Source organism: Myotis brandtii, unplaced genomic scaffold (genome assembly GCF_000412655.1).
Source record: "Myotis brandtii unplaced genomic scaffold, ASM41265v1 scaffold506, whole genome shotgun sequence".
NCBI classification, from domain to species: Eukaryota; Metazoa; Chordata; class Mammalia; order Chiroptera; family Vespertilionidae; genus Myotis; species Myotis brandtii.
In genome coordinates, this window is record NW_005369287.1 from 15,164 (window position 1) to 26,147 (window position 10,984).

Sequence of the window (10,984 nt, forward strand, 5' to 3'; positions counted from 1 at the left end):
CTTTCAGTCTGCAGGTCGACGCTCTATCCACTGAGCCAAACTGGTCAGGGCTATAAGGGTGTTTTTTTAAGTTAAAAAGTGTTTGGGGTAATCAATACATAATTCTAGAAAATTTTAATATAGAAATTATGAAACAAAAAGTAAAATTTCTCATTTCGTCTACCTGTGTACCTGATACTACAAAAAAGTTTCAAATATTGAAATGTATAAAGTGGTAAGTGAAGCTTCCCTTCATTACAGCCTCCCAGTGCTGTGTAATAGTAGATAAGTCTTTTTTTTTTTTAATTTATAAAATTGAAAGTGAAATTTCTCTGTAACACTAGCTACTGGTAGTAACCACTACTAGTTTTAGTGTGCAATCTTCCAGGTTTTTCTTTTGCATATCAGTGGTGTGTGTGTGTATGTGAAGTTGCTGAACTGGAGTTGTGCTATAAATACAGTTGTCAGCTTGCTTTTTTCACTTACTAATGTATTTGAGTATCTTTCTATAGTGTAAGCATTTTCCAGTGTCACTAAAACACTTAGCCGAATGGTATTTTAAATGGCTACATAATGTTTTCACATTTAGATGTGCCCTGTTTTATGTAGTCCTTCTCAAAGGCTAGCAATTTAGATCGAAGTAAATATTTATTCACATGTCAGATTCTTTCCCTAAGCTAAGAACCAGACTGCCCCACTGAATCAAAGATAAACATTTTAAAGTTTCCTTTCCAAAGAGAGTTTATCATTTTACACTCTCATCAGTAGCTCACAGGAATATGTCGTGGCTGCAGTCACGACTGGGATCACTTAAAAAAAAAGTCTTTGTTGATGTCATAAGTGAAAAAGCTCTTGTTTAATTTGCGTTTCTTAGAATATTGAGAGGGTTCAGTGCTCCGCATGCTTAATGATCTTCCTCGATTTTTGCAACAGAGGTAATCCGCCCTCTATAAAAACAAAACGAACAAACAAACAATAAAAAACAACCCGGAATTCCCAGCTCAGATTTCTGGGCTCAGACTCCTTAGAACTCCTTGGGCGGACTCCTGGGCTCAGAGCTGGGGGCTCAGAGCTGGGTGTCTGCCCTGTGGGTCGGTCGGAAGCCTCACCTCTCTAGGACCGCCTGTTCGGGTTTCAGGCGGCCTCTGGCTCCCTCTAGTGGCCTCACCGGCAGCTGCAGCCTCACCTCCTTTCCTATCATCCCGGTGGGAAATCCTAGAATGAAGAAAAGTAATTAAATTTAACTTCCAAGGTTGCCATCGGGTTCTGTTAGTGAACTCTGAAATCACGGAGTTGTAAGCACTCGTCTTGTTCCCCTAGTTTAGCAGAGTCAGGAGATACTTGCGAAGGTTGTAGGACCTTCTAGAAGTGAGGGTAACTAACTTTGAGGGGAGCTAAAGTATTAACATTTGGTCTACATCTGAAGTGTATGAGCGCACATCTAGGACCTTCTAGAAGTGAGGGTAACTAACATTTGGTCTACATCTGAAGTGTATGAGCGCACATACAATTTTGCAATCATATACGTGTGTGAGTTTGTATATCCAGGTATATGCACACACGCTCACACACACTTTTATACCTCCCTCCCCTTTTAAAGAATTTTAAGTATGTCTCTGGGTCCTTAAATCTCTTTTTGAAAATAATCCTTTTTTATGGCTGCCTAATAGAATAGATGCTGTCGTTTATTTTATAGGAATTAGACGCCACTCATTTCTCATAGATGTTATAAATGATGCCAGAATGAAGAGCCTTTAAACAATTGAACTCTGATTATTGTCTTGCAGTAGAATTTTTGGGTCAAAATCATCTAACTTTCTAAATTATGTGAATATTTAATACCAAATTTTCTCTCAAAACCTTGCTCCAAGAAGGGGTCAGTGGGGGGCGGGAACATATGTGATACTTTCAACAATAAAGACTTAATTTAAAAACAAACAAACACCCTCTTGGCGGGGGAATGTCTGCCTGCCAGTGTCATTATTAATGCTGTTCTCGCTAACTGCTGCTGGTCTGACTCAGTGCGGGACATTATTTTAATTTGAATTTTTTCCCTTAGGCCGGAAGCTGAGAGGAAAAGCCTTTTATTTCGTCAACGGCAAAGTGTTTTGTGAGGAAGACTTCCTGGTGAGTTTGACCCCCAAGCCTCCCTCCCCACGGTCCTGACCAGAGTTGGGGGGGGCAGCACGCGGGAGACCAGGCCAGGAGAGGAGGGTGGCCGCTCTGCTCCCGAAAGGGGCCCGGACCCTCCTTCTGGAGATGTGTGGGGTGGCCCGTGTGCCCAAGGCAAACGACAAGCTTTGTGCTTTGAAGGGACTTGAGGGTCACTCGGCCTGTCCTCTTGTTGCTTCGCCCACTTCTGCCTACTCCATCCCTTATCCCAAAAACACCTCCGGACTGGGATGCAGGCCTTCCTCACGTCTCACTCTGCCTGCTCTCCACGGACCCAGCCTCCCCCACACATGACAGTCCCTCCGTGTGCAGCCCTGTCACCTCTGAGGCCAGCTGCTGACATCCCACCGCCCACAGGACAGTCCCAGGCTGCCCCCCAGCTCCTCCCACTCCACTTTCCAGAAGCAGAAACATCTCCTCGCCTTGGGTCCTCACCTCGGAGAACTGTGTCCTAGGTTCCTCCCGTCCCCTCCTCCTTCCCGCCGGTCCCAATGCAGCCACACACAGAGCCTCGTGCCACCAGGCCCTCCCTGGGCCTGCTTAGCTGGCAATGGCAGCGAGGCCCAGCCCGGATGGCCTGGTGCCCTCCTCCACACTATCTGCCCATGCACCCGGCCTTCGGGCGCACCCCCAGGGTGAAAGCATGTGCAGAAAAGCTGTCCGCGTCAGGAGCCTGCCCCTCCCAGCCTGTGACTCACTCATTCTGCACTTGCCATGCTCTGCCCGCCTGCCAGCCTCCCTTCCTGCCTTAGCTTGTGCCCTCTCCTCTGCTTGGAATGTCTTCACCCTTTCTTTGCCCGGGTAACTCCCGCAGCCTTCCTTGTCCCTCCTGCCCGACACGGGCTCGCCTCCTCCGTGCAGCCCCCCACCCTGGCAGACAGCACACAGCATCAAGTCCGTTTACAAGCCTCCCCCTCCGGACTGTGGAGACTGTAGGCCCTCAGGAGGGATGAGCGTGCTTCTCCACCTTCAGGCCCTGAGATCCGAGCTCAGTGCTGAGCATAGATCGCGGCCGGGAAAGGGAGCTGAACTGAGCCTGCGTTTCAGGGCTGAGGACTGTGAGACCCAGAGGGGCCGGGCCAGCTTCCTTGTGGGGATGGATTCCTGTGACTCATGTTTGCAGGGCACAGACACGCAAACCCAAGCTGGCTTAGGCCAAAAGGAAATTCATCGCAGCAAGGCCTCTGGGAGTCATTTTCTCTTTCTGGCCCTGCCTCTCGCTCTCTCTGTGTGAGTGTCAGACTCGGGTGGGCACTAAGCGATGGCCTGATGGGCGGGCCCCGCGTTTGTTCGGAGCCTGGGCAGGCAGTTCCTGGGGTCTCCATGGCTCTGGTTGGGTCTCATGGCCATCCTTGGGCAAAGTCATTGGTGCTGGCGAAATGCGAGGCTCTGATTGGCCGGGGCCGAGTCTGTGCCCCACCTTGGAACACAGTAGGGGGTCAGTCCCGCAGGAATGGTGGGGTCCCGAGTGAAAATGCAGAGCTGTTGTTACCCCTAGAACGGGAGAAGGTGCCAGACAGCAGAAACCACAAATGGTGGGGAGTTGCAGAAAGTTTCCCTTTTTCTTCCCCGCCTTCCTTTCCATTACATTTCCCCCATTAAGTAATATTTGCAATATCGAAACTCTACTATCTCCCAGGGTGTAGTATCTCGTATGTTTTCTGAAGAGAGTTCCTCGTTTCTTTTAAGACTCCTGCCGTGTGTGCGTGTGTGTGTGTGTGTGTGTGTGTGTGTGTGTGTGTGTAAGGTAGATAGTACTTACCGGGTTTCTTTGACGCTAACTGTAAAAGGCATTGGCCTTTTAACCAGAAACTGACTTGGATTTGAATCCTGTTCTTACCCCTTAGAGGCTGTGTGACCTCGAGAAGGTCACATAACCTCTCTGAGCTTCCCTTTTGAGAAACGGTTAACATGTATGCTGCAGAATTGTTTTAGGATTCATTGGAGTGGTGGTCTCAAACTTGACCATGCAAGGGTCCTGAAAACACACATTCCGGGCCCCACCCCCTGAGTTTCCAGTTGGGCTGTATATCCTAATCATTTGCATTTTTTAGAGTTTGTAGGTGATGCCTGGGAACTCCTCTTAGAACGGCCTGATTGGATCCAGGCCTCTCTGCCATGCCATGGGTACCCAGGTGTACTTCCTAGGGCAAGTGGTATTAGTATGTGTCATGGCTTTTGTGGCAGAAACGATTCCATGAGTCATCACACAGCTGTGTTGTCCTCGGGGAAATGACAGATTCCTGAACAGAGTGGCACATCTTTCTGAGAACGGCATCGTTATCCTCGTGGCTGGCAGGGGAGAGACTGGATCCCTCGGCCCTGCCTGGGTTCACTCTCTCTCCTCTTTCCTCTGCAGTACTCTGGCTTCCAGCAGTCAGCTGACCGGTGTTTTCTGTGTGGCCATCTGATCATGGACATGGTGAGTAGGGTCAGCCAAACAAGATAAGAGCACGGTGAGAGGGGGAGGCCTGCAGAGAACAGAGGAATTAACCACGGAGAACCGTGTTTCCTAGCTCGACTTGTGGTTGCAGTTTTTATTAACATCTGGTTGTATGGAAAGCAGATCCTATGCAATACACCTTGTTTGGTGTAGCAGAACCCACAATGTTGGCTTGCATTGGTATTCGAATCCTCAGCCCTCCAGTGTTGTGTTTCCGATGATCCTCTCTGCCCTGGGCTGTCCGCACGCTGGCCTCCCTCTGATTTCCTGTGATCCCTGCAGCATCCTAGCTGAGACGCCGCCACTGAGCCAAACTGGTCAGGGCGTGGTTGCAGTTTTTATTAACATCTGGTTTTATGGAAAGCAGATCCTATGCAATACACCCTGTTCGATGTAGCAGAAGCCACGATGATGGCTTGCATTGGTATTCCCATCCTCAGCCCTCCAGTCCACACAGTGTTGTGTTTCCGATGATCCTCTCTGCCCTGGGCTGTCCGCACGCTGGCCTCCCTCTGATTTCCTGTGATCCCTGCAGCATCCTAGCTGAGACGCCCAATGGAACCTGTTTTTACTACGGAATTCTCAGCTGCCTTGGAGCCAGGCGCAGAAAGTCAGATAAACACTGTGTTTTTCCCCTTTGCTCTGCCTGGCTCAGTCTGTTCCTAAAACTTAATTTAAAAAAATATTTTTTTGTTGTGAATCTTCACCTGAGGAGATTTTTTCCATTGCTTTTCAGAGAGAGTGGGAGGGAAGAAAGGAGAGAGGGAGAAGAAGAGAGAGAGGGAGAGGAAGGTAGAGAGGAGAGAGAGAGAGAAACATAAACATTGATGTGAGAAAGGCACATCAACTGGTTGCCTCCTGCACCTGCCCCAACCGGGGACAGAGCGAACTTGAGACCCAGGTACATGCCCTCGACCAGGAACAGAACTGGAGACCTTTCGGTGTGCAGGCCAACACTCTAACCACTGAGAACACCAGCCAGGGCCTAAGATGAATTTTTGAACCAGGGGAACAAGGAGCAAATTTTATTCATTCTGTTCCTTGCTGAGCCACTGGCTCTCCGAGCGCGTCCTGGGCCGCAGTATCTTTATCTCTTCAGTGGAAATAGTTCCCCTCCCTGGCCTCCTTAGAGCAGGGGTGGGGAGCCTTTTTCCTGCCAAGGGCCATTTGGATATCTATAACATCATTCATGGGCCATACAAGATTACCAACTTAAAAATCAGCCTGCTGTATTTGGTCGAACATTTAATTAGCTCACCCCTGATGCCTTGGCAGGGCCAGACCCAATGATTTCCAAGGCCTTACACGGCCCCCAGGTGGGCGTTCCCCAGCCCTGCCTTATAGGGTAAGGCTGTGGGCCTAAGGAATACGGAGTTCTTATTCTGTCTCAGGGATCAGGTGCTCACCGATGCAGAGTGGCCCTGGAGGTTTTATTTAATATACTAGAGAAAACGACATAGAACTTCATTTTAGTTGTAAGGAGTTAAATCCCCTTTTACTGATCCATTCATTCCTTTCAGGAGAAGGGAATTGCTAAGTGTTGCCTTTAAAAAAAACAAACAACCATTTTTAAAAAATATATATATTTTATTGATTTTTTTTACAGAGAGGAAGGGAGAGGGATAGAGAGTTAGACACATTGATGAGAGAGAAACATCGATCAGCTGCCTCCTGCATCCCCCTTACTGGGGATGTGGCCGCAACCAAGGTACATGCCCTTGGCCGGAATTGAACCTGGGACCCTTCAGTCCGCAGGCCGACACTCTATCCACTGAGCCAAACTGGTTAGGGCCAAACAACCATTTTTACTGAGAAGCAACTCTTAGAGTAAAGGACACACACACCCCAAGTGTGCATGCAGCTGAGTGAATTTTTACACTTGCAGATGCCCACGTCAGCACCTCCCAGATCAGGATGTAGATCACATTCCGCAGTCCGCACCCCAGAAGGTTCCTCCCTGGCCCCCTCCCCGTCGAGATCCCCCTCCCACAGCGGTCCCCACTATCCTGACATCTCTCGCCTCGGATTGTTTCGCTGGTCCTGGAGCGTCGTGTAAATGGAATCATACAGTGTAGACTCCTTGGGGACTGCCGTTTCTCACTTGGGAAAATGTTTTTGAGATTCATTCATTTGTGGTTACCTGTGTTGGTAGCGTATTTATTTTTCTTGCTAAGTAGAAGTCCATCGTAGGGATAGAGCAGTTTGCTGATCCGTCCTCCTGCTGGTGGGGTTTGGGTGGTTCCCACTTGGGGGCTTCTTAGGAATAGAGCTGTGAACACTTTTAGGCATGTCTCTGATGGACATAAATACTCATTCCTGCTGGTCCAGGGATTGCACTTGGAGAACCACCGACTTAAGAGGAACAATGCTTTATCTCACTGAACAAGAGTGTGGAGATGGGCAGTTCCACGGTGGGTGAAACTGGTTACGTGCTGATGTCACCAAGGACATTCTTTCCAGCTCTTCTCCCCTCCCCTCGCGTCTCAGCGCTGTCCGGGCTTCAGGGTGGCCTCTTACAGTTCTAGGTGTCACAGCCGGGTCAGTGACACTGAGAGGAAGGAGGTTTGTGGGGCTTTCTCTTCTCTGTGTTTAAAAACAACAACAACAAAAACCAACAAAAAACAACAACAACAAAGAGGCTTTGCTTGCACTTGGATTTGAGATAATCGGCTGAGTCACGGCTTATCATGCCGCAGGGTCAAAGCCGCTGAGAAGGAGTTGGAGGTTTTCTCCGAGCTCTGCATTTTCACGGGGAATTTCCTTTAACCTTTCCACGTACTCGCTGTTCCCCAGATCCGGGATGGATCCTTTTGTGGTCCTACTATGCGTCATTTCCTACAAAGAACCATAAGGCTTTCTGACAGGGAGCCATTGAAATTCCCTCCTGGAGTTTTTATGAACTCAGGAGGAAGGTCCTGTTTGGCCTCCTCCTGTTTATACATGTGACTGCATTAGCTTTCCTGCCCGGTTGCCTCTTGACCGTGGTCCATGTGAAACTTGGTGTGTGTGCCTCGTGTGGCGTGATTGTTCACATGGTCCCTCTGCCTGATGTTCTCCCTTCCTCCCCATCGTCCCGCTGAGTCCCGCCTGGTCCTTTGTGTCCCCAGATCCTGCAGGCCCTGGGGAAGTCCTACCACCCCGGCTGTTTCCGCTGTGTCATCTGTAACGAGTGCTTGGATGGGGTGCCCTTCACCGTGGACTCAGAGAACAAGATCTACTGTGTCCGCGATTACCACAAGTAAGGAGGGCCGGGAGCCGCACGTGTGAGCCACGCGGTGGGCACACAGCAGTGATAGCAGACACCTGCTGAGGCTTGTCTACAGGCAGCTTGTCCATTAGCCCACAGCCCGGCAAAGGCCTCATGATTTGAGGGGTGGAGCAGGGGCCTCGGAGCTCAGCGATGTCTGTGCAGACAGAAACTGATTAAAGAATTATGTTTACTGGAAAACAAAACACCAAAAACCCCAGATCACATCCTCCAGCCCCTGTGGCTCCAGCTTTGCTAACTTAGAAGGCGCCAGTTCAGCTGGCTCCACCCTCAGTGTGCCTGGGCCTGTACCAGGCTCCTCAAGGGGAGAAAGCAGACAGTCAGTCTCTGTTCCGAGTAGAGCGAGGGGCCAGATGTGCTCGTTAGCGCTGGGGTTGGATCCCGAAGAAGCATGAGGAAGCGAGTCCCAGTGAGCGAGCCAAGCCCTCAGTCCAGGGCCGGAGGGGGCAGGGCCGGGCCGGGAGGAGGGCTCCCAGGAACCCTGGGCCTTGCCCTCCAGAAGCACAACCTGCATCTCACGGCTTCTCTGCTCTCCCCACAGGGTGTTGGCCCCCAAGTGTGCAGCCTGCGGGCTCCCCATCCTTCCACCTGAGGTGAGATGCCCCTCAGACCTGGGTCGCCCACGACAGGAATTCCTCCTGGGGTCATTTCCAGGCTCTGTCCCTCGTGTCCTCCCCAAGGAGCCCCTTTCTCTTTCGCCAGCTTCCCCAGCCCAATGCCCTGTTTGTTCCCCCAGTCAGGGCAGACTCACCAACGACGTAATGACGTAATGCTAACTCCTAGCATAGAAGGTGAGCAGGTGGCTTTTTCAGTGTCAACGACATCTCAGAGGGTGGGACTCCTGTCCCTCCATTTCCCATAAGTCATTGTGCTCTGTCCCCCCTTGTTAGTATTTTCTCCTAAGGCCGCCTGCTTGTTACTCAGAATCCCCCCCAACACCCCCACTGCATGTGGAACCCAGTGGGCCCCCCAACTTCTCATATTCGCTTTTTCTCGATCCAGGGCTCAGATGAGACCATCCGTGTCGTGTCCATGGACAGAGATTATCACGTGGAGTGTTACCACTGCGAGGTAGGCCTCTCCCTGCCCAAGCCCCCAAACCCGCTTAGCAGTTCAAGACGAGACCGGCCCAGTTGACTGTGGCAGGAGGTGGTTATGTTCGGGCCTGGGACTGCCGTCAGAGCTGTTGGAGGAGATGGGATGGAGCCTGTTCTGGGGGTGGAAGGGGGAGGAGAGGTCGGAGAGGATGTAGATGTTTGGGCATGAAGGTCTTCACTATTTTCTCTAAGGCCTGAGTCCGTGGCAGCTGCCCCGCCTGAAGCTGTGGAGTGGGAGGAGCATGGGGAATGCGGGTTCAGGTCCTTTTTGGGGGCCACGTCTTCAGGCAGGTGTGCGATGTGGGGAATAGACCCCCTCCCCTCCAGCTTGTACCAAGCATGTCAAACATGCGGCCGGCCTGCTGGCTGCGAGTTTGACATGCTTGTGTAGGCTGTTCCATCTGCCAGGAGCCTCGTTCTCAGCCGAGCCCTAGAAATCATGAAGAAATTTCGCCCCCACCTCACCCCACTTGGAAACAGGGGTGTGGCTGATCGGTGTGAAGGTGCGGGGGGGGGGGACGGGAATCTGCCCTTCCCTACTCTTGTATCACCCCCAGGCTGAAGGAGCCATGGGTGCCCAGGACTGTTAGGCCAGCCAGGGGTCGCCCCTCACCATCCTTGTGAAGGGTGCAAACGCTTAAGAGCCCGTGGCCTTCCAACCAGAACTAAGTGGAAGGAGATGAGACTGATTTTGTGATGCGGGGAGGGGACGGGATGGGGGGGGAGCAGGAGAACGGGTGTGGGTACAGTTAGCTCGATCCCACCACGGGGCTGAGGAAGTAGGTGGGACTTGTCAGTGGTGCCCCAGGCGCTGGGGGCAAAGGTGAAGTTACAAGCTCCGCTGTCCCCTCCACACATCCAGACCAGCGCCGTTGGGTGGAAATCGAGAGCCACAGATTCAGGGCCTGCGTGTCATTTTGTTTCCTAGTAGCCACATAAAAAGGTAGAAGAAATAGTCGGGATCGATTTTTGTGATAAAATTTATTCAGCCCATTCTATCCAGAGTGTTACCATTTCAACTTGTAGTCACTATAAAACATTTTTCATGAGCCATTTTATATCCCGCCCCCCCCAAGTCTTGGAAATCTGGGGTGTGTTTACACTGACATCACATCCCATTTCCCACCAGCCCCATCTCAAGTGCAGGAGGGGGACATGTGGCCGGTGGCCCGGGGGTGTGACAGTGTAGCCCAGACCTTCCCCGGGGAGGGGGGCTGGGGCCCTGCGTTTGCCACCCCCCCGGCGAGCCACACTGCTGGTTCCCGGGACGCCGGCCTTTGGCAGCCCTTTTGCTTGGCTGCCTGCCACTGGACATTTCTGTCTCTCCCAGGACTGCGGCCTGGAGCTCAACGACGAGGACGGCCACCGCTGCTACCCCCTGGAGGACCATCTATTCTGCCAGCCCTGCCACGTCAAGCGGCTGGAGAAAGGCCCCCCGCCCGCGGCCCTGCACCAGCACCACTTCTAGCGGAGCCTCTCCCAGACCGCGGGGCGGGGAGAGGCCAGGGCGCAAAGGACAAGTCCGCCTGTTGATTCTGGGAGTGGAGTTGGGGGGGCGGGAGGGGGGGAGGCGTGGCCAGCGAGTGCCTGCGCGCATGCGTGGGGCCCTTTCCTTTCAACCCTACGGGTCTGGAGTGTGTATTTCCAAGGGCCTTGCTCGCTGCCCTGCGCGCATCAGAACGCTCAGGAAGACGCTGCAGCAAGCGGGCGGCCTGAGACGGGAGGTGGTCGCTTCAGAGGGCAAGGTGTGCACTGAGCGTATTTCATAATATCTTGGGAGAGAGGGTCCAGCTGCCGATGCATTCAACCCTCCCTCTCCCTCCAGGGAAATATTGCACCCCACGTGTTCTCCCCGCCCCCCACGCGCGCGCACAGTGATTTAGGGCTTCCTTCCCCCGCAGAGCTTCATTCAGTGGAAGGGCTGCAAATTGTAATGGTGTTAGGGCGAGAGGGAAGCCCGAACACGTGCTCTGCATCTTAGGGAGCATTTTCTAGGTGAACCAGAGCCAATGCCGAAATAAGCGA

At 52.0% G+C, this 10,984-nt stretch overlaps 1 protein-coding gene across 2 annotated transcripts in view; it reads left to right on the forward strand.

The window, feature by feature from the left end:
• LOC102247682 (LIM domain-containing protein 1) overlaps positions 1 to 10,978 on the forward strand; it is a 22,045-nt gene extending 11,067 nt beyond the window's left edge. Inside the window, exons 2-7 of one of the 2 annotated variants that reach the window (XM_005877052.2) lie at positions 2,039 to 2,106; positions 4,511 to 4,573; positions 7,702 to 7,832; positions 8,404 to 8,455; positions 8,865 to 8,933; positions 10,290 to 10,978. In XM_005877052.2, coding sequence (XP_005877114.1) covers positions 2,039 to 2,106; positions 4,511 to 4,573; positions 7,702 to 7,832; positions 8,404 to 8,455; positions 8,865 to 8,933; positions 10,290 to 10,427 — 521 coding nt within the window. In that variant the 3' untranslated portion in view covers positions 10,428 to 10,978. Of the gene's footprint in view, positions 1 to 2,038; positions 2,107 to 2,250; positions 2,953 to 4,510; positions 4,574 to 7,701; positions 7,833 to 8,403; positions 8,456 to 8,864; positions 8,934 to 10,289 lie in introns of those variants that run through there. The other variant, XM_014548437.1, reaches the window with a different exon arrangement.
• The last annotated feature ends 6 nt before the right edge of the window (positions 10,979 to 10,984 follow it).